Raw genomic sequence first — 27,277 nt, 5'->3', positions numbered from 1 at the left:
TCTGCACCGACACGGGGCCATCAGGTCGAGACGGAGAGTAAGCCACCAAGGGAAGGGGGACTGGATGAAAGGAGGCCCTGGGTAGCGTGCTGAGAGGCTGGTGGGGTGCTGACTGAGCACAGGCCCGCCAGCTGGAGAAGCCTGGAAGCCCAGTGTGCTTCGAGGAGGGGCCAAGTTGCCAGGGTCACTCAGGGTTCCAGCGTGATGAGAGCTGAGGCCTGGCCTCAGAACAGCAACATGGGGGGGAAGGGGGCTGCTAGAAACCAGGACAAGAGGCACGGAGGGAGGGGTTCAAGGGTGAGGGGCTGGGCTGGAGCCGGGCTGAACAACCCCGTGGAGGTCTTGGCTGTTAAAGGGCGTTGAGAGGAGACATGGAGCTGCAGAAAGGGGGGCTGCTGCACAGGGGTGCCCAACATGGGATGGGGGCCTTGGTCGGCCCTAGTCCCAGGTGAGGATGTCGGGGAGACCAGGGACTAAGCAGCACCGGGGTCTGCAGGACGCAGCCACAGAGGACAGGGAGCTGGGGGACGGTCAGGAAGGCACGGACCCCAGGACTGGGCACTGACTCAGGCCCGAGGTGGGAGCTGCCACAGGAAAAACAATGAACGACAAAGAGGAAAGTGAGTGGATCCCCGGCTCCAGAGGAGCTGTGGCTACGCAGACCTAGCGCTGGAGGCTGGTCCCCAGGACGGCACCGCACCTGCCCCAGCTCTGGTGTCCCCGGCAAACAGGATCCTGACCCAGTGGCCTGGCCCCACCTGGCACTCACCACGGGGATGTGCAGCTTGCTGAGCGGTTTGCCATCGAGGAGGTAGGAGCCTGTGTAGGTGACGTACTCGGCGTAGCACTGGGGAGCCTGCGGGGTGATGTAGCAGAGGATCTTCCGCTTCTCCTCAATCTTCTTCCTGATCTGCAGGTATTCGAAGTACGGGTTGGATCTATCACTGTGGTAGGGCTCGATGTCATCCAGCTTGATGGCATCCACGATGGCGGCCAGCGTCTGCTGGATCACCTCCCGCGTCTGCTGTGTGGACGTGTTCATCTGCTGCTGCAGCTGCTGGCTGGAGCGCTGGAAGCGGCGCTTGCGCGGGTGCTGGGCCTGGGGGTCCTCCTCCTCGGAGCCACGGCCCTTCGCTCTGGGAGTGGGGGTGGCGGTCGGGGCGGCCTCCTTCTCTGAAGGTGGTGAGCTCTGCTTGTTCTGGTTGGCCAGCATCTGAGCCCGGTTCCTGGTCATGCGCTGGGGGATCTCCTCAACTTTGGGGGCCTTCGGGGCTTCGGCTGTGGGTCTGGGTTCTTGTTCTGTACTTTCAGACTGGATGCTGCCTGGAGGCCCCTCAAGCCCAGCGCTGTCATGGGGGCCAGCCCCGTCTGCTCCATGTGCCGGTGCAGGGCCATCCCCCAGGGGCTCGGGTGTGCTGTGCGGTGCTGCCGAGGGGTCCGGGCCCTCGGCCTCATCTCCACTCCCCGGTGGACGCTGCTCTGGGGAGGGCGGTGTGAGCCCCAAGCTGGAGTCAGAGGCCTCAGGGGCTCTTCCCTCCGACTCAGCCTCTGCTTCCACCGTGGCTTCCAACATCACATCCGCCTTTGGCCCCTCTGAGGGCTCGGGCTCGGCGGGGAGCTGGGCGGCTGCCTGCTCAGGAGGCAGCACGAGCTGTTCCTCAGCAGCTGATGCAGCCACATCCCCACCATTAAGGACCATGGGGGCCCCTGCAGGGGTACTTTCTGGGGGAATGAGAGGACTCTCTTCTACAGGTTCGGTTTCCACATCAGAAACATCTTTCGTTTGCAGAGGAAGGTCTGGCAGTGAGAAGGGCCCCAGGTCCAGGTCGTCCTCGGAGTTGGGGAAGGCGTCGGGCCAGGACACCGGCTCCACTGGGCCAAGGGCAGACAGGCTGTGGCCATTTTCCAGGAAGGTATTTTCCAGAGGCCCCAGAGCCTCCACCTGAGCCACGGTGGTCATACATGCAGGCTCTGGGGGCACGTCGGGGGGCGCTTCTGGAAGTGGCTTACAGTTACTGAAGAAGGACTCCAGCCGAGTAGGAGGGGCGAAAGGGGCTGGTTCTTCCGCAGTGGAGATGGCGGCCGGGATTGCGTCCACTGAGGCATCTTTGACTTCCTCTAGTCCTGGCTCAGTGACCGACAGAGGGTACGAGACAGGGGAAACGGGGTAAGGGGGCTCCGTGGTGCCAAAGGGCCCCGGGGCAGCAGGGTGGAGGGCCTCGGCAGGGCAGAAATGTTTTGGGGACTCTGGGAATCTCTGTGGAGACTTAAGCATAAGGTCTGACCCCATGGGCCAGGTGACAGGGTTTTCAGGGGCGCTTCCGATTAGGCTGGAGGAGAGGCCCTGCTCCGAGGCGGCGGGGTGAGCCCACTCCACGGGCTCCTCTGTGATGACTGTGCTGAAGGGGCCCTCGTCCAGGGGCTCCAGGTAGCTGGGCTCTGGGGGGATGATGGCGGCCGTGGCCTGCTGGTCCTCTGTAGCATCCAAGGGAATGCCCAAGTCGGGGGGAAGGGCCCCCTCCATGGACGAGGCCAAAAGCTCATCTCTGTGTGAAGTGGGGGACTTTGCTTGTGAACCAGAGAAGGCGCCCTCTGGGGAGGGGGTCGCGGTGACCACGGCTGCCGGTGGGCAGTGCAGAGTGTCCACTTTGGGGGAGGGGATGCCATAGTCCGGGGAGTAATACCCTGGAGACAAGCAGGCAAACTTCTCTGGGGGGCCAGGGGGCAAAGGGGCCTTGTCCTCCAAGTGCTGCCCTGGCGAGTCATAACTGGATGCAGTGGGGACACTCTGCTGTCTGAATAACTTGTCCCCAACGCTGAATTCTTCTTCGGGGGTCCTCCTGATATCGACAGAGACCGAACGATAAAGGTTTGTGCACAGAGGCCTTGTAGGCGTCTGACCTGGGGTTTCTGAAATCCCACTCCCTGCCACAGAGAATCTATCAAAGAAGGAGGGGGAGCAGGCGCTGGCGGCCGTGTTGGAGACGGGCGGGGGGTCTGTGCAGTCAAACATGACGTCGTGGTAGTCGTCGGCACTGCAGGATGGGGTCCTGGGCGTGTGCATCGCCTCCTCGTAGCTGGGGCAGGACACCACGGACGTGGGGGTGGGCACCCCAGTGGGCCGATTCTGGTCAGGCCTGGGGGAAGCAGGCAAGACCTCTTTCATATGAGGTCCTGCCAGCCAGTCTCTGGCGTCCACAGCTGGTCCTGGGTGGGGCTTAGTCTCGGGGGCTGATGGAGCAGGAGCCGACTCCTTGAGCTTTTTGTCTTTAAGGGCCAGGTCCAGCCCCAGTGGCTTCTTCGGAGGGGCATCCAGACTCTTCTTCCGCATGTCCTCGCCTGGCTTTATCCTCTCCTTAAGCTTAGGGTCCCCAGACCTGTGCCTCATCTTCTCCATTTGCTTCATTCTTTCTTTGTGCCGTTTGTGGCGTTCTTCAATCTCCAGGTCTTTCTGGGAGAGCATTCTCTCGAAGCTGGTCATCATCAGATCGCCATCTCCTAGAAGCTTCTCTCTGGGCCTGACCTCTTTCTTGCCTGGGTCTTTGGACAGCTGTAACTTATCGTTTCCATTGCTGATCTTGACAGAGTCCCCCTTTTCTTTCTCTGGATTTTCCTTGAGTTTCTCCTTCAGTCTGGTCTCGCTGAGTTTCAGGCTTTCGTCCTTGGACTTTTCTTTAAAGGAACTGGGAGGACTGTCCTTCTCTTTGGCTGCGGGCTTGTGCTCATCCTTGTGATGTCTCAAGAGCCCGTCCCCGTGTTTGTCCCTGTGTCTCTCCTTCTCGTCTCTCCACTTCTCCCTGTGCTTCTCTCTTCTCTTCCTCTCTTTTAGGATGTTGATGGCACTAGATCCATAAGGCTTTAGTTCCTTTTCTATTTTCTTGGAAGGTTCTCTTTCAGAATCGTTTTTATCTTTCTTTTCAGTAGAAAACAGTTCAATGGTTTTATCTAATTCGTCTTCTATGTCGGCTTTTGTACTATAAGAAATACCGTAAGCATCAGCATCCAAGAAATCCTTTTCATACTGGCTGGAGTCCTTCCTGCTGCCAAGGTCCTTGTAGTCATCACTCTTTTCTTTTTTCTCAGACTTTTCTTTCTTGACTCGCTCTCGCTCGTGGCTTTTCTTGGATGAGGAAGAAGAGTGCCTGTGCCTTTCTTTCTCCTTCAGCTTCTCCTGTGGGCAGTTCTCCTTGACCCTCTCCTCGGGGGGCTCGGTGAAAGACACCTCCAGGAGGGCACTCAGGCCTGGGTCCTGCCCTCGGTCCGTGAAGCTGTCGGAGGACACCTCACTGATCTTGTCATTGGAGTCTTCCCTGTACTCGTGCAGAGCTTCTTCCTCCAACTTTTCCAGCAGGCTCTTCTCCACCTCAGCACTTTTGGATGCTTTCCTCTCTCTGCAGTGCTCTTTGTCCGGCCTCTCCCTGTGTCTGCTCTTGGCCTTGTCTTCGGCAGAGGGCTTCTTCTCCACCTTCTCGGGAGGCTTCTGTTTGTTTTTCTTTTCCTGAGTAGAGTCAACTGAAGTTCGGTCTTTCCTGTCCTTATATTTTTCGGTAGACTCTTTATCCTTCTTCTCTTTGTGCTTTTCAAAGCCTTTTTCTTTCTTGTCTTTCCCCCCTTCTGTGGCTTTTTCCTTTTTCTTTTCTTTGAGTTCTTTCTCCTTCTGCTTCTCCGAGTGCTGCCTGTCAGCAGAGTGCTTCCGGTGTCTGTCTGAGGGGTAAGGTTCCCTCCCATCGTCTTTCTCCTGGAGGCTGTCTGCCCTCTGCACTTCACTGGCCTCTCCGATTTTGAATCCGCTTGCTGTATAATCATCTTTTTCATCTTCGCTTTCATCTGTGAATATATCTGCAATATACCAGCTTTTCTCTTTACCCTTTTTTTCCTCTTTTTTGTCGGAGAAGTCCTCTGAGATAATTCCAGGGAAACTCTTCTCCTTTTTTTCTTTAACTTGGTCAAGAGAAGATTTTCTTTCCTTGTCTTTGCTATGCATATCTTTATGCTTTTCTTTAGGATCTTTCTTCTCTTTAAAACATTTTTCAAATTCTTTGTCCTTCTGACATTTTTCAAGGATTGATTTTTCATTTTTATCTCTGTCACTGGACTTATCTTTATATTTTTCTAATTTTATTTTTTCCTTCTTCTCCTTTTCAAGGCCGTCTTTCTTCTCCTTCTCCCTCACTGGATGATGCCTTTCCCAAGGCTCCAGACTCTTCCCAAAGTCACAGTCAGACCTGTCCTTGAAGATGCTTTCACAGCCATAGTCCTTCAGGTCCTCCCTGTATGTCTCCTCGGCCTTCACTCTGTTGTCTTTCCGTTCCTTGGCACTCTCGAGGGAGTCCTTCCTGTCCCTGCAGATGTCACTCAGATCCCTGTCCTTTCTGTCTCGTCCGCCTTCAGCAGACTCTCTCCTCTTTTTGTCCTTTTCTGAAAGATAGCTGGGGATACTTTTATGCTTTTCAATTTGGTCTTTTCTCTTCTCAGGGTTTTTATCCAGATAGTCCCGGTCTTTCTTTCTGAAGAAAGCATCTTTGTCGCTCCGTTTTTCACTGTACTCTCGCTTCTCCCGGCTTTTGTTTTCCCGCTTCTTCTCCTTACTGTCCTCTTTCACCGTTTCCAGGATCAATCTGGCCACAGAGTCATTTTTAATGTCCCTGTAGTCTGTTACTGGAGAATCCCAACTATCTTCCCCTTTGAAATCAAAGGACGAATCGGACAAGTCAGAAAACCACCGATCTTGCTGATCGTCAGAAAGGCTGAATTTGGTGTCTTCATTCTCCAGAAACTGACTTTTGTTACAATATTCATCAAAAGCAGAATCTTCCCTATAAACTTTTTCTTTTTTGGGTTTTTCTTTATCTTCTTTGAAAGTTTTCTCCTTCTCTTTTGAAATTTTGTCCTCTTTAAAATCATTCTTTTTTTCTAATTTTGAAGGCCTGTCTTTGGACTTTTTCTTTCTTTCCTCTTTATATAGTCTCAGTTTTTCCTCTTTTGGAGACTTTTCCTTCACCAGTTTCTCCTTTTCTGCTTTATTCGAACGGTCTTTCTCTTCTCGGAAAGACCTGCTCATGTCTTTGTTCATGTCTTTGATTCTCTTGAGTGATTTCTCATCTTTGGAGACCTTTATTATCTCATCTTTAAAGAGCCACTCTTTTTCTTCTGACTTCATTTTGCTAAGCTTCTCTTCTTTCTTAAAGTGGTCTCTATCGTGCTTTAACACTTTTAACTTATTTTCAGTGGAAATATCATTGTCTAAAAGTATAGCCTTGTCTGACCTTTGTTTGGAGTCCTCATATTCATAAGTGAAACTTTTCAATTTTAGTTCCTGACTGACTGAACACAGCCCTTTCTCTTTGTTTTTGTGTTTGTGTTTTGTTTTATGTTTTTTGACCACTTTCCCCTCCTTGTCCAGCTTGGGAATGGCGCCATCCACGCTGGGGTGGAAGGAGCTCTTCTTCTCTGACAGAGCGCTCTGCAAGCCGCCCCGCTTCCTATGCTCCTGCCTCTTCCTCACTGGCTTCAGCGACTCCACACTGGAGCCCTCTGAGGAGCAGTCCGACTCACTGGTCAGTCTTGTTCTCGTGGAGTCCGATAGGGAGCTGACCTCCGACCAGGCGGGAGAAGAAATGGTTTTCCAGTTGTCTGTCCGCCAGTGCTTGGCATGCTGGTCTGTGTGGCTGGGGTTATGCTTCTGGGGGGCAGAGCTCCCATGAGACGACGTGGAGGAGGCGGACAAGGAGCTGAACAGGGAGGGGTCCTTCAGCACCAGCGGGGACTCCTTGAGGCAGCCAGAGCTCCCCACCGAGTCCCTGTCGTCCTCGCCACTCTCTGAGGACTCGCTCTCTGACTCAGAGGAACAGAACTTGTCGTTCCTCTTCCCAAACCGCACTTCTTTGCCTTTTGTTTCTTTCTTTCGCTTCTTTTTCACTTTATTTTTTTCCTTCTGCTGCTTGGAATTAGAAGGCTCCCGTGTTTTGTTACTGGGCAACATTGTGTGTGCAGAGAGTCTCAGCTTCTCTCCTGTCCCCACAGTGACACCAACGTCCTCCTCATCTGATGTGTCTGACAAGATGCGATGAGCTGCTTTCTTTGGTGCAATTGTGTTATTTTTAGTGTAACTTTTCACTTCCATTTTGGGTATAGAAATAAAACTATTTGATTTAGTCTCTTTTCTGTAATCCTTTTTCAGTAAGTGTTTGTCATCCACTGGAGGGACTCTGTCCTGCTCGTCGTCCTCGTCAAACTCATACTCGTCCTTGACAGGAGTCACAGTTTTCTGGGGCTCTGGATTCTTAGCCTTGTGCTTTAGGCCTTTTTCAAACTCAGAGTCCGTGTTATTGCCATCAACTGAACTAGAAGGTGCGAACGACGGGGCATCTTCCTCCTCTGAGCTCTCTGTCAGAAACAGGGAGAAAAGATGTCAGAGGCAGGTTCAAAACACCTGCACAGACACGATGGGGGAAAGCAGGCTGCAGAGGTGACCTGGAGAAAGGCCTCCCCAAGCACTCAAGTCACCCCTGGAGGGGTGGGGAGGCCCCCTGGAGAAGCACTTCACTTGACTTAGTGAAATCTGCGGCCAACCAAGAGCTGAAGGAAACCAAAGATAGGTTTGTGCAGAAACAAGCTGGCACCTTAGGATAAGCCTGAAGGCCTTTTGGAACTCAAACCCCCGGTCTTCACAGTCCAGAAATTCCTGTAAGTGCCAGGCGTCTAGGAGGCTGGAACTGTGTGAGCTGATCTACAGATGAAAGGCAACATTGCCTCTGGCATCAAAGCAGTTCTGGGAGGCCTACTCCCCTGTAATGCCGCACACCCTGCTCCCGCCCCCACCCTGCACACGGCCTGGTGCCCAGCCACTGACCAGTCGAGCTCTCTTCACTGGACGTGTAGGTGCCTTTGCCCAACAGGAGGTTCACCATGGTTGGGGAGTTGGCCACCTTCAGCGGTGTTTCGCCCTTTCGGTTGCTCTGCTGAGGATTCCCTCCATATCGCAGCAGCAGCTTCACCACCTACAAGACAGCAGCAGGTGTGTGAGGGCACGTTCTGAGAAACACTGACTGCTACAGTGCCCTGTAAGACCGCCACCTGTTCAGACAACTTGGTGGTTATTACCAGGGAACAGCCCCCAGGCCGAGGGCTGGAAGCTGTGTGCCTAGCATTACCCAGTGGGGTCTCTAGACCTGTGCCTCTTCCTTAGGAAGGACCCTAACAGGTCCTGGCACCCCTTCAAGGCTTTCCTGCAGGTAGAACAGTCCCAACTCCCCCCGACAATCTCCTCCCTCACAACGAGTTGACCGCTTTCTTGGAATCTTCTCACATAGGCTCTCCCCTCCTGCCAAGGATGAGCTCACCATCCAGCAGGGTCCAGTGGTCATGGATGAGTTCTGGCAGTTTAGGGGGGGGGGGGATTTTTTATTGGAGGGGAGTTTACAGAATAGAGGAAACAACCCCAATAAATTAAAAAAAAAAAAAAAAGAATAGAGGAAACAAAGGCCAAGCTTCCGTAAGCGGGTTTATTTTAGGTTTTCATTTATTTTAGAAAATAAGATCTGCTTTATTTTATCCTGTTAAGGATGGTCATGTGAAGGACAGAAACACTCAAGGTGACATTTCCACAGCTCTGTGTATAACCAGGAACCTGTGTTTCATACGCCCAGGACAGCTGATTCACTGAACCCAAGGACAAACACTGAATTCAATCTCAATTTCAGCCCAGTCTGAAATCAGAGCATGAGAAGAATCTTTCGTAAGGACTGACAGAAACTCGCTCCTCGCATACTCTACTTTCACTCAGTGGTTACAGTTTCTACTGCTTCATCAGGACAGGCTCCTATTGCTGCTCTAACAAATCAGTACCACCTGCATCTTACAATCCTAGAAGTTCAAAAATCAGTCCTGCTGACCTGTGTAGTGTTGGCTTTTTCCTTTTCCTGTGTGTAGGTTTCCTTGCAGGGGGGGAGGAGGAGGACTCTGGTCCCGAGTCCTTGCTGTCTGCCAGCTTTGGGTCATCCCAGCTGCTGGAGGCCACTGCATTCTTTGACCGTGGCCCCGCCTCTAAGGCCAGCAGGTCAGGTGTCCTTCACGTCCTCCTCCCTCCTGCCTCTGCTGGTAACTTGACCCAACTAGGAAATGGTCTCTGCTGTCAGAACCCTTGAAGGCCACTGGGCCTGCCCAGAGAATCCAGGAGTATCTTCCATCTCATGGTCCTTCCCTTTCTCCCATCTGCAGTTCCATTACCATGTGAGGTCATATGTCACAGGTCCCAGGATCAGGATGGGTTTATCTTTGGTGCGCTTATTCTGTCTCCCTTAGCACATTTCCAGTCTTTGACATTTTCCATAATAAACCACTATAGAAAAGTTTTGTTGTTTTTTTCGTACATTAACGCACTTTATAAATGGAGTTTTATTGTCTTACTTTTCATATCTAATTATGAGGTTTAGAATATTATTTCCATAGTATTCTTTTGGAAGATATAATGTGTATATCAGTGCCTGATTTTTACAAAATTGATGACATCTGTGCATTGGATACTTTTAACTTATAATTTTTCTGTTAATTTGCCGTTTAAGGATTGCTTAGTTTCTTTATTTTGTGAACTCTGATACTTTTTAGAAACCAGGCTAATTCATAGAGCATATTATTTTAGTCTTGCTATTTTAGTTTTTAGTCACTGGAGAGCTTTTGAACTTTTAGCATTATTCTCAGAGCCACACAAAACTGGGCATTCAATGTACAGAATAAATCTTTTAATTCAGTAGTGTAAAACTGAAATCTTACCAGAATCCCAAATGATAAACTGCTACTTTTAACTCTTCATAAAAGCATTACTTGAATTTTTCTTTTCTGTCACAATCCTCAAAACAGAAATTACTCTCCAATTTACAAGAACTTTGGCCAAGAAGAAAATTATTTTAGTCTAAAGAACATTGATGAAAAATGTTATTAATGGAACCAGATTGTTTCAAGGCATTGTCCCCCAGAAACCTTAGTGATTCAAATCTTAACCACAGAATTAGAATTAAGACAGACTTTCATTTATGTTTAACCATTTTCTAACTACAAATTATACAGAAAGAAAGGGTAGGGTTTAACCTTTATTGAGTGTTTATGTGTCAGGCTTTTTGTGTTGTGATCTTTCTCATGTTACCACATTTGAAACCCTCACATTTCTATAAAGAATTCTGCATGATTTTATGATTGACAGAGCATTTTCAAATCTGTTTTCTCTTCTGATTCTCCTAACATCTCTGTGAGGAAGGAGTTCTTAACCCCATTTTACACATGGGGAAGCTGTTACACGAGAATTTAAATGACGTGCCTCGGAGTTAGCAGTGGTAGAGCACTGACTTGAAATCCAGAGCTCATAATAATAGAAAGTTTTACAACCAAATGACAAAAAGTATGGAGGTTCAAATGATGACCCCCTTCCTCCCTGTTTCATCACCTTCCAGCTCACAACCAGCCTCATTTCACCCACTCCGCTCACCCCCGGTATTTTTAGCAAATCCCAGACATCTCATAAACTTTTCAGTATATTTCTTAAGAGTCCTTAAAAAAACAACAAAAAAACCATTTCACTATCTTACCTAAAAAGTTAACTATAATTCCTACCATCAAATATATAATCAGTGTTCAGATATCTCTAGTTGTCTCAGAAATCTTTTAATTCAGAGCTCCCTCCCAATCTGTCTTTCCCCTGCAGTGACTTGTCCTTTTCAAATTGTGCTGTTAACACTATTAATGTTACTGGTTCCCAGGCATCTGCCAAAAACTGTGACCAGGTAGAGCTGCCATAAAGGAGCGTGGATTCAAACAGTCACGAAGTTCTAGTCTACTGGTGTCATCGTCCACACCATGCTCGGCTGTCCCACCTTTGGCCAGGGGCCCCTTCAAGATGGCTCTGGTAATGACTACAGCAAAACTTCCTCATCTTTGTGACCACCCTGCTTTCTGGCAGCACAAGAGGCACAAGGCACATCATGTGCATGTTCTGCTTCAGACCTGGAGGCAGCCATTTCCCCGAAGAGGCCGAGTCCTCTCAAGGGAAACCGTGCACTGGGGCGCTCACTCCTGCTGGGCTGGTTACACCTCTCAGCATCGCACCAGTCAAGACCTTCTGGGTCTAACTGTACCACAGGAACAAGGACAGGGTCCCGCAGCAGCCCGGAGGGTATGATTGTTCATCCACTAGGATCCAACCACACCTGCGTGGCTAGAACAAGGCCTTGCCACACACACGCTGCAGACAGTGCTGGTTGCTGGGACTGCACGAGGCCTCCAGGTGCTGATCCGGGACGAGAAAGCTGACCTGGTCAGAGAGGACAGCTCTGGCGAGTGGCAGTCACCCAGCAAGCATGAAGGACAGTGAGGACGGACAAGAGCTACAGAGGATGCGGAGTCAGATGGGAGGGCCCACCTTGTAGTGCCCATTGTTGGCAGCGTCGTGCAGAGGGGTGTCGTCGTCCAGACCCTTGGTGTTCACCTCTGCACCTGCGGCCAGCAGCTGCTTGGCAACGTCGTAGTAGCCCCGGTTACATGCTTCATGCAGTGCTGTCCAGCCTGGAAACAGACACTTAGGACATATGTTATTTAATCCTCAGGAACGTCACTCCTGTCTCAGGGCAGCACTCCGAGCACGTGGATACCAGGACAAGCCCTGGGGGCTGCTCGGCACTGAAGGGCTAGAGGTCTAGGGAAACCCCGAACATGCTGTCCAGCGGTGCCTCTTATTTGCTCCAGGACGTGGCTTTAACCCTATGGATGAAGCAGCTGCAGGGTCATCAGGAGCAATAACCTGACAAGGTGGAGGGCACCATGTCATGAGCGGCAGCCTCGGCCCTGCTCAGCCAGCACCAGATGGGAAGGAAAGCGTCCCCTTTGGGAAACACGCCCTCTGTGGAGCACACGGCCGAGGCCACACATGTCAGTGCAAACAGGGCCCCTGTGGGCACAAATTCCAGTGCTTTGGAAAATCCTGATGTAGGAAAATGGCTTAAAAAAAAAGGTGCTAAATTACGTTTGAATCAGACAACTATCAACTAGGGCAGTGGGAAAAATCTAGAAAGATTCTGCATGAAGACTGCTTTGCTCATCTTATGTTCCCATTCCATTTTGAACAAACTACTCAAATCTGTTGATGGTGCATTAAAGCATATGGAAGTATTTGATGCAGAAGAGACAACACAGAACTATAATCACGAGGCCCTGCCTCAGCCTGTCTCAGGTCAGGGAGGCATGTCCATTTCTGTCTTAAAATGAGAGTCCCGGGGTGACGTTTCTTCCCTGGGAGGTGGGAGGGGATCCCTGGGCTGACAGAGACACCCTCTGCTTGGGCAACACGGCTTCATTCTAAAGATGCCAGAAGCACTCCTCCAATAGTCAGAAAGAATGAATCCTCTGGTACAGAACTGGGGTTTATGTAATACAGCAGATTAATAGCTACAAATTCTTCAATTCTCTTAAAAATAATGAAAAACAAAACGATTTTATTTTGAAATACTTCCCAAGACACTATCTCCTCCTCAGAAACAGCCAGTGGTACTGGTCTCAGAGATGGGCCTGCCCACGCGCCCAGAACGCACCCACAGAGCCACGCAGGCCCAGGGCGCGGTTCTTGCTCCTGCTGTGATCCCGGGTACAGGCACCGCCGCCAGGACGCTGGTGCTCGGCCAGAGGCTCCCGCGCCTGGGGAGGCCAGGCTCCTATGCGGTGAACGCGCGTGCAAGGGCCCTGGTCCTGCGTCTCTCGGGTGCTGTGAGCTCACCTGCAAAGTCCTTGACGTTGACATCCGCCCCCTCACTGATGAGTTCCTTGATGCGCCGGGCGTCCCCCCGGATGGCAGCTCGATGCAGGCGGGTCTCTCCGCGCTCGTTTCTCTTGTTCACTTTATCTTTGGTTTTTGAGGCAGAGTTAGGTGTCCCCTTCTGACACACTGTCGACTGGGAGGGGTGCTTTGGTGTTGTATCTACTGCAGGCCGAGGGGAAAGACGGAGCATTAGTGGGGGTAGAGCCAGGAAGGCTGGGTCTCGGGGGAGAAATCTCCAGGACCTGGGCTGTCTTCACAAGGGAGGGGACGCCTCCTCATGGGTACCGGCCCCAAGAAGAGAGCCTCCCCAGTCCCTGGGGACAGCCCCCCCCCCACCCTGTGGGGGCTCACCTGGGCTGTTTGCAGACTCCTCGGCCGTCATCTGCATGAGGAGAGCCACCTGCTGACGCTCGGAGAGGGGGTAGCCGGCCCGGATCCCAGACAGCCCCATGCCAAACAGCAGCCCGGCCTTCCGGGTGACAGGCTCCTTCTTAATCCTCTTCCGCTCAGGACCCTGCTTCTCTGTGAGGTGGTGGGGGAAGAGGAAAGGGGGAGATTTCAGGCCTTGGAGTCCTCAGAACCCGGAGCCTTCCCTGGCATGACAGAGCCCCCACCTCCCACCTCACATGGGGGGAAGGGAAAGAACAGAGCTGGCAGCTCTCCTGCTGCCCATCAGCACCTCTTCCAGCAGTAACCGAGACACGATTCCAACACCTCGTTATCAGTCAGTGAAGCCTGCTAAGCCGTGGCCCCCACCAACCATTCACTCCGCTCCAGGTTTCTCCCCAGACCACCCGTGTGCGAGGTGGTGGGAGAGCCGATCACCAGTGTCCTGGCTCACACAGGACAGGTCTCCATCTGTTAAATACGCATGTTTGTACTCTAATTTCTCCTTCCCATCCCGCCTCCAAACATTACAGACATAAAATGGCAAATAGAGTTCAGAAATACATAAACAGATCAAAGCTGACTGGTAGTACTGTACCTTTCTTCTTGCTTCTAGGCACCTCCATTTCATGCCATGGCGCTTCGAGGAGCGAACCCGCCTTGTACCACGACATGGACTGAGCTGGAGGCATCTAAAGGCATCAACACAGAGCACTAACAAGACACGATGGAACAGCGCGGCCATCCCATCTCAGCCTCCTCATAACAAGCAAATCCTCCACCTGTCTCACCCATTACAATTTACCCTGTCCGCGTTGACCAGAAATGCATGTGCTGTTTCTTTTAATAGAGGCAGGAGTAAGGCAGAGAAGATACCCCCAAACTCCAGGAACCAGGAGCCAAAAGCTCGCCTCTCCCCTCACCTTGTCCTCTTGTTCAGGGGAAACTTGGGGTCCATCAAGAGCCTCAGAACCACCCCCCTACGGCCCATGCTTTCTGGGTGGAGCCCCTGTGCGGAGCCAAGATGTTGTGGGATGCTCTAGGTCACAGGGTACAAGCTGCAGGCAAGAGAGGAGACGCGGGTCTCGGAAACTCTCCTCTGTTTCCTTTGCTTCCCATTCGGCGAATCTGAGGAGCCCCTGTCACTCTCCAGGTCACTCAGCTGGTTCCCTGGCTGGGCCTTGACCCCAGAAAGGTGGGTGATGTCTATGAAACCGACTAAACAGATCACATGTCCACCATGTCCACTCCCTCCTAAAACAATAGCCCCTTACTATTCACCATAAACATGTCTGTCTGTCATCTCCTGTTATCTATTGTAAGACGAGTTTTCCATAAACTACAATTTCTTTTAAAAGAACTTTACATTGCTTTTTTAAACACTAAGGTTGTGACTTGGTGAGAATGTTGACTCCTGTGTTGAGGTGATAACTCAGGCACTGCACGCCACCACCAGCAGCAACAAGCACACGTCCGAGACAGGAAGTGATTCCAGTACAAATGCTCTTCGTTGATGACCAAGGACCCCACCCCAGCCCCTCACCCCTGCTCACCCCTCCCCATTCTACCTCCCACCTGCTTCCCGAGAGGCGGAGCCTGACGGTGCACCCCACAGCAGGGCCGTCCTGGAAGCCTCTGCACAGGACGGAGAACGTGGACAGCAGCAGCTCTGGCCCAGGGCCTCCAATCCCCCACTTTACAAGGGGGGGAGCCACAGTGCCTGAATGTGGGCATTTGGTTTAAACACTCGCACACAGCTGCGTGCGCCACTCGCTACCTGCACCCCATGCTCTGCCTGCCTCCTCTACGTTCACCCACTTGTCCTTTCGCTGCTTGTTTATACAATCCTTTCTGATAAGGCAGATGACAGAGCTTTCCATTGCCCAGGTGTAGGCAATGACAGAGACAAGACCAGCGGGCTGGCTGGGCCCAGCTCCATGGCTGCTCCACAGGCACACACCAGCTGACCAGCTCCTCCGCACAGGGTGGTGGGGCCCCACCACTGAGGTGCTTCCAGCACAGGAAGGCAGGAGGAAGGCACACTCGCCATGCTCTGCAAACTGGACCCACTTCCGCCCTATCTCCTGGAAGCACTGCCTGGCCTCTCAGAGGCTCTTACCAACCGTGCCTCCACAGGGCACACAGTTCAAGAGGCCCACTGCCTCCCCCTCACCTAGGGCCATGACGACAGGAAGCTCACTGGAAGAGGAGGAAAGCAGAACCTCAGAAAAGCAGGGTGGAGAATTCCTGGTTGTGGGGAATATTTGCTAACTGCACTATTAACTACGAGGTAAAAGTGCTGCTTCTCTGCTGTGTGTGGACGCAGCGGGTGCAAGATGGCCGGGGGGGGGGAGGAGTCTAGGTGGGGGAGCTTCAGGTCAGAGGTGACAACAATTTTAAGACGCCAGAGGAACCAAGCAGAAAGCACCAGTCTTCAAGTGCCAGTGCAGGCAGTACACTGTTCAGGGGTCAAGGAGGTAAGAGAGGGACCTCCAGGAGCTCACCCCACTTCCTGAGCGGCCCCTAAGAACTGGTGCCTTTTGCCCAAAGGGCAGCAACAGCACCGGTTTTCTGCTGCAGACCAGGACCCGATGGCACCCGGCCTTTGGAAGGGACAGAGGTCAGGTGTGGAGTGTGGAGACGGCCTCCCCACGGTACTACGCCCACCGCCACTCCTCCCTCTGCTTCTGCTGTCACTGAGCTTTAGCAAAGGCAGGATGTGTCTTCCCTCTCTCCCATGGCCTCAAGAACTGTAAGCGTTCTCAGTGATGCTGAGGGAAAGGCACACGCGCTCTCCTGGTAATGAAGTCAGAACCTCACGCCCCCCCACCACGTGGAAAGGGAGCCGCCTTCTCACACGGACCTCCTTGGGCTTAAACTGGATGTTTTATGTGTCAAACACAGGGGAAAATGCAAAATGTAATCAGATCTCAGATGCCAACTTCTTGATGGTGAAATCTTTTCTACGAGCACCTGAAGGTACCAGTACTTGAGGGGTCCTAGTGCAGTGAGGCTGAGTCTCAGGTGGAAGGAGAGCCCTCAGAAGCTCTCCATGCTGGCCCAGCCTCAATGAGGCCAAGGGCTGAGGCCCAACATGCACAGAGCATGCTGCGTGCCAGAGGTGGCCCTGCGGCCTCTTCCCAGACACCACCCAGGCTGGCCTGACCTGCTCTGTCCTGTTGGCAGCGGCCAACCCAGAGGCCAGCCGGTGAGACCGACCCCCTGGAGTTGGGAGGCTGCAAAACCAGCCTCCTACCCCGGCTGGGCAACAGGCCCCCATCGGCCAGTGCCCCTGCTGCCGGGGTAGTGTAAATGACAGGGCAAGAGGAACGACAGTTGGGGCGACGGGCAAGCTCCTTTGGCATTCTGCTCATTTTCTGTTTCTAATATCCAACCAGAAACAAAGAACTTCCAAAACTTCCAAATGGTATCTGCCAAGTTGCAGAATGGAAAGCTGGCCGTTCTGAGTGACAGCGGAGCAGCAAGTGCAGGTTGAAGGCACAGCTTTGACAAGCCAGTCTATGAAACTTCTCCCAGGCTTAGGTTGGGGGCGGGGGGAGGCCAAGTGCGGAGTGGGGCCTGCGGTCTGCAGCTTGCACATGCTTGGAGGGCTTTGCAGGTGACGGCAGCGTGCGGCCGAGAAGCAGAGTTCCAGCGAAGGTGGAGTGCTGAAGAAAAGCATGATTGGAAACAGCTGGGGCCATATCCTAACGGCCCGGAGTAAGGCTGTCTTCCTACCGGATCCTTCCTTCCTTCCTGTTCCCTCAAGGCTGTCTGCTGTCTTCCTCATTCCTACGTGCTCCCGGTATCCAGCGTCAGCTGTGGCGCTCCGCTTAGGCTCACGGGTGGGAGATGGTTTCACATGCGCCTGGACCGCCCCCCTGCATCACCCTTAGGAAAACACAGTGATGCAACAGCACCTTGTATCATCACCACAGCACCTGTTTTTATGAACGTTCACGTCTGGTCTCTGTGAGTCAGTGCACATCTGATCATCCCTTCTTGGTATGTGCTCACCCAGCTGGCAAATGCAAGACTCCCCACCCTCCTCAGGCCGTCGGGGGGGGAGGGGGGTCTACTAACCCCCTTTCTCCTCATCCCAGGCTTCCGGAACATAGTCCTCCTGCACCGTTTACTGCAGCTGTCGGGCTAGAATGGGGCCTTTTCCTAGGGCGGAGGGGGCTGCCAGGGCAGATGGTTCTGAGGGACCTTTGTGTGCAGAAGTCAGCGTCCCGACTCCACTTCCTGCCGCTCAGTCTCACTCCCCAGTAGGACTCAGATGCATCCACCGGAGAAAAGAGTTACGGCAAATTCTGGCAGCCAGAGCAGAGTGAGCTTCTGGGGGAAGGTTTCCCCATGAGAACCAGTCCGGAGCGTCTAGTTCTGTGGGGTAGTGCCGGCTTCTGACCTCCACGATGCCACTGGGAGGTCGGCTTGCTCTCTGTAGGTGATGTGTCCTCTCCGTTCTCTGCGCTGTTCTGTAATTTCATCACAAAATGCTTACGTTTCATCATTTGTCTCTCCCCTGCTCGTAACGCACTACGCTCCCTGAACGGAGGACACCGTTTTCACAGACACGAGGTTCCGTCTTCTCTGAGCAGCACCAGCGCCTCCACAGCTCTCCTTGGTTAGATGCCATCGTTGAGCCGCAGTCTCTCCTCCCTATCTTGCAACCTCTTTCATGTTTTCCCTCTTTCTCTTCTTATGCCTCAGTCTAAGCAATTACTGTAGTTTCAACTTCTAACTCACTCATTCTTTCTACATTGTATCTAATAAACTATATAATCTGACCAATGAATTTTTAATTGCAGTGATAATTTTCATTTCCATATGTTCCATTTTATTTTTTAAAAATCTCCAAGGTCTTTTTGACAGTGTCTTGTTCTTTGCTTGTGTGTTCAATTTCCTCTTTCATTCCATTCTCCTGATTTCATATTTTGTATCTAAACATCCCAAGGTGTGACGCCCCTGGGGCTGCACCTCTCTTAGGATGGGTTTCTTCATCCTGGTCTGTAGCTCTGAATGGGCCCAGGAAGCTGCACAGAAGCCTGTCTCTGTCCCAGGACTAGGGGGAGCACGTATTTCCAATGGCATAAGAGGGTCCACATACAAGCGACAGCCCTGCACAAGGGCAGGCTGGGTTAGTCTCTGAGACGTCCCCAAGTTCCTCACCCCGTCTGGACACCGGCGAGAAGAAACACAGTACCTCAGCGGAGGGATGGTGTCTTCCAACCCGAAGTGCTCGCAGGTGCGAGGCCCTTGGCCCGTCCCCTGCCGCCCCAGCTAACCTGTGGCCACAGCAGGGCAGAGAAGTATCCCAACTGTCACTGCTAAGCCCCTGGGGACTTCAGCTGCTCATTTGTTATGTTTATCACCCACCACCTCTAATTCCTAGGCTTCTCCAGGAGACATAGTCCACTGTACCGCCAAAAGGGCAATCTGTAACACCTATGATCCCCATAAAATCCTAAGTTGTCAATACCATCTTGACTCTGCTCCATGGGAGAGCATTTAGCAGTGCTCCTGTGAAATCACAAAGTCCAGCGCGATGTGAGGTAACGCTCAGGTAAGTCTGTAGCAGGCGGGGCGGTGGGGTACCAGGAAGCTGCTCTCCTGACAGCTTCCTTCTGTCTCACTTGGCCTCGGGAGCACATCTTCCACACCACACATGTGGCCTACCCGTGATATTCCGTCATGAAAGACAGTGCTCCTGACCAAGAAGCCTGATTCATGGAGCGTCCACACACAAGATAGATGACCCGAATCAGGTAATGCGTTGCAAGGGCTGTCATGTTTACCTAAGCATTACACCCCAATTTGTTAAATTCGGCAAGATGGAAGACCCAGGGACCCAAGCCGAGTGCTGTCCCACTTAAACCAGCGCAGTGAGGCACTGTCGTCTGTTCAGGCTGCAGTTCTAACTGGCTTTTCTTTATTTCCTGATTTGTCTCACCTGCTTTCTTTCCTTTTTTAAAAATGACCATCACTGATCATTTAAAAAAAGGGGATCTGTGTGGCTCAGGTCCCTAGTACTTCTCTGGGCTTCACCCCCCTCCCAGCAGGGAGCAGCTGGGTCTACCGGGACGTCTCCTTCTCCATCTACCCCCATGGAGGGCTCTTCCAGCTCCGGCTGCATGAACTCTACAGCTGGGTACTTTTCTCTCTAGGTGAGGGTGACGACAGTCCCTGTTTCACAGGGGTGCAGCAATTCAATGAGGGCTCGTGTGACCCGCAAGCCGGAACAGAAAAAGCGGTATCAGCATAAAGGGCCCAGACAACAGTCTCCCAAACCACCGCTTGCCATTTTCACCACACCAAAGCATGCTGACAATTCTACAAAACAAAATTTTTTAATCTGAATTCAAACCTGTAGCCACGCCTGACCCACACTGCCCGTCTTGCTCTAGTCCCTGTACCTGCCTGCACGGGTCTTCGACCCCCAGCCTGGGAGCCACACCACTGGAGTGGCCACATCTTGACCCAGACTCCTCCTGAGAACGACTGGAATGTTTGCTGAGAGCGCTGCACACATCACTTCCTACGTGAGGACCACAGATTCCTCGTGCTTTAGAGCTTTGCAGATGAAAACACTGAGGCACAGAGAAGCAGGAAGTGCCCCGAAGGCCCAGTGACTCACCAGCACGCAGCCCGGACGCGCCCCTGCTGCCCTTGCCCTCCACGGCCTCACTGCTCGACTACACTCCCCAGTGTCCTCACAACCCATGCAAGTGGCCCTGTGACACCGAGTGGGGACCAGCAGCGGCACCTGTTCCCTGTGCTGACTTTGCTGTGTGTCTGTCACTGTAATTGGTTACGGTCATGAGTAGGACTACACGAGAGGTCCCCGGAGTCGTGGGGACCTGCCTCACCTGCGGTGTGGACAGCATGGGCCTGACCACCTGCGGGGACACACCTGGGAGGGGCCCTGAGGGCGGCCGTGGTACCCTGTGCACGCACACCTTTTCTGCAACCGGGGGAAATAGAGAATTTTCAATAAAAAGAATCTTCCTTTGCTGGTCCAAACTCCCCTTCTGTGTAAGACGAAACTGCTCAAGTTTAGAGAGGAAAAATGATCGGGAAATAGTTTGACCAGAGGTCAATTACATGGAATTCTTCATTATTTGAAAATGTTTTACTTGGAGGTGCTTCTTCATGAGTGACCTCACGTGGTCCTCACATATGACCAGCACAGGAGGGGCGTGTGCTGGGCTCCCCACACCTCCTGCTGTGGCCCCACTGGCTGCTCACCTACACCCACCTCCCATCTCTCTTCTGTGTAACGGAATTCATCTTTACTCCATGGTGATGGCAGGTCAGGAATGGGCAGCAACCAAGTCCACGCAGTGAGATGAGAGCCACAGAGAAGTGGGCCCGGCCTGGCCTTGTTTCTCGACTCTGCTTTGTGATGGGAGGTGACCAGGCATCCAGTGCAGACTGACGCGGGGCTTCCTGGTCCATGTAACTGAAGCATCCTACCCTCATCCTTCTAGCTTTGGGAGTCTTGTCAGAATGCCCCGGCCAAGTCCTGAGAGCTCCTAGGGGAGGTCTCACAGCGGTGTCCCTTTCCCACGGTGCCACCTAGCTCTCTCCGGCACAGTCCAGCACTTAGTGAGCCAGCAGGAGAAGCCCATCCATCACCATGCACAGCCACCTCCAGTGCTCAGCAGGGCATGGCGCTGAGTTCAAGAAGTTCTGCAGACGGCAGTGGCAGAGAGCATGTCTCCTTTTCACAAACAGGGGACAGCCTCGGAGAAGTCACAACAGCCAGCCCGTTCCCATCTTACAGAACCCGGGTGATCCTGATTTCAGTAAATGAGTGAGTGTCCCCAAACCACAAACAGTGAATGAATGAGCAGTTGACATTTCAGCATTGCTGAATGAACACCCTAGATACCAGAGACAACTTTTATTCACAGGTAAAAGCTAAATAAGAAAATCTCAACTTTTCTTCATTCCAAAGACACATTCAGGTGTTGGAAATAGGCAGCTGCTAGCTCTCGATGCTTCTGGCCAGCAGGGCCCACCTGTGGTTCCAGGTAGGAAGCGGCAGGCGAATGTTCAGACTAAGGAATGGAGAACTGACGGAGCAAAGGCTTCTGTTGGAAGCCTGCAGAGGGTAGATAATCGTCTAAACCAACCTAAACAGTATTTATTTATATTGTTTCTTCTTACACAGAAGGGGAGTTTGGATCAGCAATGGAAGATTCTTTTTATTGAAAATTCTCTATTTCCCCCGGTTGCAGAAAAGGTGTGCGTCCACAGGGTACCACGGCCTCCCTCAGGGCCCCTCCCAGGTGTGTCCCAGCAGGTGGTCAGGCCCATGCTGTCCGCACCGCAGGTGAGGCAGGTCCCCACGACTCCGGGGACCTCTCGTGTAGTCCTACTCATGACCGTAACTGATTTATAGATTTTTCCAAATTGTGGGGAAATGTAAACATGTAAAAGTAGACAGAATAGTTTAATTTCAAGCAACTACCATACGTCACATAATTCCATCATGAACACTGTAAGTGGTAAAACGCTTTACACCAAGACCAGCAGCGAGTGGGCGGCAGGCAGCCCGGGCAGGCTGAGCCTCCTCAGACGACCTGCCTGGGAAAAGCTGTTCTGATGGGGTGCCCTCCTCTCTGTTGGAGGGGCTTCCTTCTTTTGAGGCAACAGGTGGCCCTGGGTCTGCTTGTTTTCCCTACACAGGCAGCCAGGCTTGCTTCGGGCATAGACCGGAGGAGCCGAGACACAGAGTGTGCAGCCTGCACCTGGTGCAAACAGAGACCTGCCTCTGGGGCATGCTCTTTCTGGAAGGACACGGAAGCAGTTCCCGCACATATGCTCATATTCACTCGGACATGAGCTGTCCAGGGTGCTATGTGGACAGCTAAAAGGACAAACCACCTCAGGATGGACTGGCTTTGCTCGGGCTTGGACGCGCGGAGTATTTCCAGCTCTCACCACAGACGGAGTCGTGTTGTTCTTGGCAATCCGCCCCCAGCCCTGACTAAGCGCGCGGAGGCCGACCTCCTGTGGGCTGGGTCACGTGCACATGCTCCCGGGGTCCAAGAAACAGGAGGAGATTCCTGAGCAGCTCGGTGGTCTCTGGAGGAGGCTCAGCAGCCTCTCCCCACTCAGGGCACAGCAGAGGAAAGCCACTATCTGCCACTCAGAACCTCAACTTCTGGAGCCTTCTGTGGTGTCCCCCTTTGCAGGGTGCGCCAGACCACATCTTCCCAGCAGAGGGCGCTGGAGGAACACGCAGGAGCAGGACACAGGGCAGCCTCTTACCGGCCCTCCCCCAGGTCTGTGGCTCCTGAGGACCCTCCCTCACCCAAGGGGACCAGGTCTCCCTATCTCAGTCACTCATCAGTTATTAACTCTCTGCATGGCTTCTCCCTCCCTCCTGACAGCTGGAGGCTCAGACTTGCGCCAGGGCAGCCAGAGGGGTGTGCCTCTCAGAGAAACGGCCTCACTCCTTCTCACCCCATTTCTGAGCAAAAAACACTCCTACAGTTAGTGCAGAATTAGTGATCAGCTGAGGGAGGCTGCTTACCAGGAAGTGCAGGTAGGAAGAAGACAGGTAACCAGTAAGGAACCAGGGTCTGCGGGGCCAGCAGGGCCCAGCAGAAGGCTTCCCACTGCTGGGCATGATGCACAAAGATCGGCCAGTTTTAGGGGCTCCTCATACAAGTGACCCCCGACACGCACCAGAATCATCTCACTGGAAAACCTCGTTTCGTTGCATTACTGAGCACATGTACGAGAAAGTTAAATATTAAAATCAACCCCTAACAGGAAAATAAACATAGGAGGGCAAATCTTGTATTTCATATGTATTTAGATTTTTCTTTAACATAGTCCCTGGTTGGAAAATTCTGTTTTCTAAATGTTCTTTACTTTTTTCATATCTCACGGTGATTTCCTATGGGCCCCAGGTATCTTCTAGACATCCCAGAAAACCAGTGTGGATACCTTCTGCTGAGACGCTCACCATCAACAGATGGGTATAAGGCTTGCTGGAGTACGCAGAACCCAGAAGCCACAGACACAACATAATGGGCCCTGCAAAGAAATCCTACCAAACGGGGGGCGCCAAGAACGTCCGCCCCCAGGCACGTTGCTCCGCAGGAATGCAGCTGCATCACCTCTGCTCAGGCAGCACATTCTCCTGGGGGGTGGTGGAAGCTTTAACACCGTCTCCTTGGCTCTTAAAGCAAGGCTCTGGGGCCTCACAGGAACTTTCCAGAGGTCTGACACCAACCTCTAGCCCCGCACCACCCAGAGAGCCAATACCAACAGCATACCCTCCATAACTAGAACTGGCCTGGGCACCGAAACAGGACAGGATGTCCGGCCTGGTCTCATCTCTGGACCTAAAGTCTCAGAATCCCTGGGAGCCTCTCCATTCTGGCAGGCGCCCACATGCACCCCCTCCCTCCCTCTGCTCCACGGCTCATCCATGGAGTACCGGCCCCCTCCCCCTCCCTAACGAGCCTCCTCAGTGACAGGAACCACGGGCTTAGTCCAACCTGTGAAAACTCCACAGAGCCCATGCCACCTTCCTCATATACCAAGGGCCAAAACCAAATCCACTTCACTGGCTTTGAACTAACCAAAGTCTCTGCCCAGCTACTGTGAACCTGCTCCCTTGGGGAACACCTGCACAACAGGTGTGAGTAAGGGACCCACGACTCTTGAAAAGCTGTGACACAGATACTCATTTCCAGGCTGTTCCCTCTGCCATCTCCCCCAATTTTCTTACATATTTATCTTATTTCACTGCCTGACATAAATCCTCACATGCAGGAAGCCCCTATGCACACCCCATCCTTGCAGGTCTCTGCGCCTTGTCCCGTGGTGGCATTCTGTGCAAGCCAGGGCACATGTCAGAGCTCCGTGGCTTTCCCCAGGCTCCGGGGCCTCTGTGTGCTATGCGCCCGTTCTAGTCTGCAGAGCAGTGAGATGACCAGCAGCTGGGAAGGCTCCTGGGCACCAGGATCAAGAGGAAGAGAGTGTGGGCTCGCAGGAGAGGGGCCGGGTTACTGCCTGGATGCAGCATACGTCCCAGCGAGCAGTCAAGATGGAACCAACTTGAAAATGAACACACCAAGTCTTACTAAGCCCTCGTGTGCACACCCAGACATGCAGACACACACACACGTGCACACACTCAAGTGCAGGCAACACGCACACACATACACATGCATACATGCTCCAATGCACATGTGAACATGTACACACGGTGCTGCACAACATGTGTACACACTCAGTCACGCCCAGGACCCACCCACACTCGCAGGAAGACCGCACGGGCTCCTGCTCACTTGCAGTGGTGCCTGTGACTTATTTCCAACAATTGGCTTTCATTTATGTGCTCCTTTAGCACTGAGGGAAACCATGCTTATCCTCCAATTAAAAACTTGCAGAGACTACACAGAGCACAGAGTTGAGTGGCTGGGAGCCTCACAGCGGGACTCACACAGGGCGGTCCCCTGGGAGTGCTGGGGGCTGGGGGAACATTTCTACTTTGCACGCTAAGGAGAATTCTCTATGTGAATCTTTCCTATCAGCTCTGAGTTGCCCTGAACCTCAGAGAAAGAGGAGAAGGAGCTGTGAGGCCTTGCTCCAGGCCACCCCCAGGCCAGGTCCAGTGCCAGGACACCCCAGAAGGACACTTCCTGGGGAAGAGAAGAGTCTGGCAGGTGTGATGCGGGAAGGGGCCGGGTGAGGCTGCCCTGGAGGCAGCAGGAGGGAGACCGGGATGGGAGGGCAGCCGGCGCGGGTACCTGTGTCCGAGTCCTTCTGCTCTCCATTGGCCCCCACCGTGAAGGGCAGCTTCCGTTTGGTTGCTCTCTCTCTCACCTCCTTCCCTCCATCACTGCGGTCCAGCTTTGGGGTCTTGGTTAGAGAAACTTTATCTTTATCCTAGAAAAGAAAGTGACACTCTAAGACATCATTCCCAAATTAAAGTCTCAAAATCCTCATGTTTACTATGGTTTTTTTTACCACGTGCCAGTTAACGCAAACCTCTTATTTGGGCGATAAGCAGCCGCGCCTGCTCCAGGCTCAGGTGTGCACAGGTGGCTTCCCGTCTTCCTCCCCAGGCCACACAGCCACGCTGACCCACCAGGCCCCTCACGGACTAGCACTGCGGCTGACCCCGTCCCACACAGCCCCACGTCTTGTCCCGAACCCAAAGGAGTCTTGAGAAATTATGGCTAACAAGTGTTCTCACTGAGTAGGAAGAAAGAACACAGAGACACAGTTGCCTCTGAACCCGTTTTCCCAGGGAGAGACCCAACAACGAGGCACAAGAGCCTCAAAAGGGGGTGTGGACAGGTGGAGTCCTGATTTCCACCAGAAAGTCTCCCTGTGGAATGAAGGGCCTCCCACTCCAGGAGTGTCTCCATCCCCCGAGATGCTGTGCTTCCTGTGAATGGGCCAGCCTCTCCTTTGTCTGACACCCCCACATGGCCGCACACGCCCCCCCCCCCCCCCCGTACTCATGCTGCCTCTGGCCTCCCCACAGGCCTGTGACCCTGCGGGGCTGCCTTTCAGACAGACCCTGCAGGCCAAGCATCCATCCCAGAGTAGAGCCCACAGCTGCAAACCTGGTGCAAGTGACCCACCAAAGCAAGAGCTGGCTGAAGGGCAGGTGGGGCACATCCCCACCACCCTTCCTTGCTCTAGTCTCAAGGCTGGTCTCTCCTACAGAGTCAGGAAGCCTGAACTCCAGGCCCACCCTGACCAGCTGGCCCACTTTTAGCCAGTCTAGCACTGGTGCTACCTCAGTGTCACCACTGGCAGACAGGACGAGTGGAGGGCTCAGTACGCGCGGGCACGTCCATCGGCCGCTCCCCATGCAGTGTCACGTGTGCAAACAGCACTGCACAGAGCCGAGCAGGGCAGGGGAGGGCAGTGTGATCCCAGCACACGAGGCGTGTGTATGTGGTGACGGTGAGGAAGAGCACCGTGTGCAGACAGGAGCCCGCCTCATGGGCTGCCGCCGCGGGACGCCTGGAGCCCACCCCTCAGCAAACAGCAGCATCCTGGGCAGGGTGCTCCGGAGTTTTCTAACCAACACTGTGGCTCATTTGCTCCTGGCACACACGGCCTGGGGAGGGGCGGGGCATAAGGACTCCAGCCTCCCCACCCGTCCACGGAGCAGTAAGAGGCTCCAGGGAGGACGAGCATCAAGCCTCGAGCAGGCAGCACACACACAGCCCGCCCCACCGGTCAGCACGCTTGATGCCTGCAGAAGACAATACTGCTACGAGCAGATGCTTCCTTCCCCACCAGCAAGCTTTCTTTCTGGAATTTCCCCAGGACAGCTGTTGGTAAGCACGGTGCAATCACAGCCATGCCCCTGGGCCACCCCTGTTGCTGCTCCCGAGAGGAGACACCTGCCAGCACCAAGCACCACCACATTCCCGCTCCTGCAGTCCCAGTGGCCCCCCCCCGTCCCTCCCTTCATGGATCAGCCTCGGCACCCACCACCTTAACAGTTCACGAGAGACACCCTCAAGTGGCCCGGGAGCATCCTGCCAGCTCTGTCAGCTCCAGGGACATCTGGAGTACAGAGGGGGCCACTGGACATGCTGCTGGAACGAGGAAGGACTCCAGGAAGAGGGAGCCACACAGATGCTAGACGTGCCATCTCACCACAGTGCACCTGGGCTGTGAGGACACAGCCACGCCTGTCACCACCTGCACCTGCTACCCACCCCAGCACTAGGAGAAGAACGGAACCTAGCAGCAAAAACCCCGAACTCTAATAATCAGTTGTCCATCAAGAAAACTCCCGGCCCAGGTGGCCAATCTGATCTACAGATACATAAAAAAGGTAAGGCAAAAAGTAACAATAACGAAGTAATTGGGAACGCAAGAAATTTTTAAAAATCAAGTGTAATTCACCACAGGAAGAAAATAAAGAAAATCACATGATCAGCTTGATAGCTGCAGAGAAGGCCTGTGATAAAATTCTACACCGCTCCTGACACGAGGTCTCAGTGCATACAGAGCAGGGAGCCTGACACAGAGGACCCAGGACCTGACAGCTAATACCTTGCTCAAGTGCAAAGACGGTGTTCCCTGAGAGGG

General features: G+C 53.1%; 1 protein-coding gene across 5 annotated transcripts in view; it reads right to left on the bottom strand.

Annotated features, from left to right (window-relative positions):
* Positions 1-27,277, bottom strand: part of ANKRD11 (ankyrin repeat domain containing 11) — a 189,847-nt gene that overhangs the window by 8,529 nt on the left and 154,041 nt on the right. For 3 of the 5 annotated variants that reach the window (XM_074314446.1, XM_074314445.1, XM_074314444.1), the window contains exons 4-9: positions 24,964-25,102; positions 13,151-13,321; positions 12,758-12,961; positions 11,411-11,553; positions 7,853-8,000; positions 770-7,386 (exon numbers count right to left, since the gene is read on the bottom strand). In XM_074314446.1, the coding sequence (XP_074170547.1) occupies positions 770-7,386; positions 7,853-8,000; positions 11,411-11,553; positions 12,758-12,961; positions 13,151-13,321; positions 24,964-25,102 (7,422 nt within the window). Of the gene's footprint in view, positions 1-769; positions 7,387-7,852; positions 8,001-11,410; positions 11,567-12,757; positions 12,962-13,150; positions 13,322-13,784; positions 13,879-24,963; positions 25,103-27,277 lie in introns of those variants that run through there. The other 2 variants (XM_074314447.1, XM_019742647.2) reach the window with 2 other exon arrangements.

Source organism: Rhinolophus sinicus, linkage group LG11 (genome assembly GCF_036562045.2).
Source record: "Rhinolophus sinicus isolate RSC01 linkage group LG11, ASM3656204v1, whole genome shotgun sequence".
Classification (NCBI taxonomy): Eukaryota; Metazoa; Chordata; class Mammalia; order Chiroptera; family Rhinolophidae; genus Rhinolophus; species Rhinolophus sinicus.
This window is presented reverse-complemented; position numbering and strand designations above follow the sequence as displayed.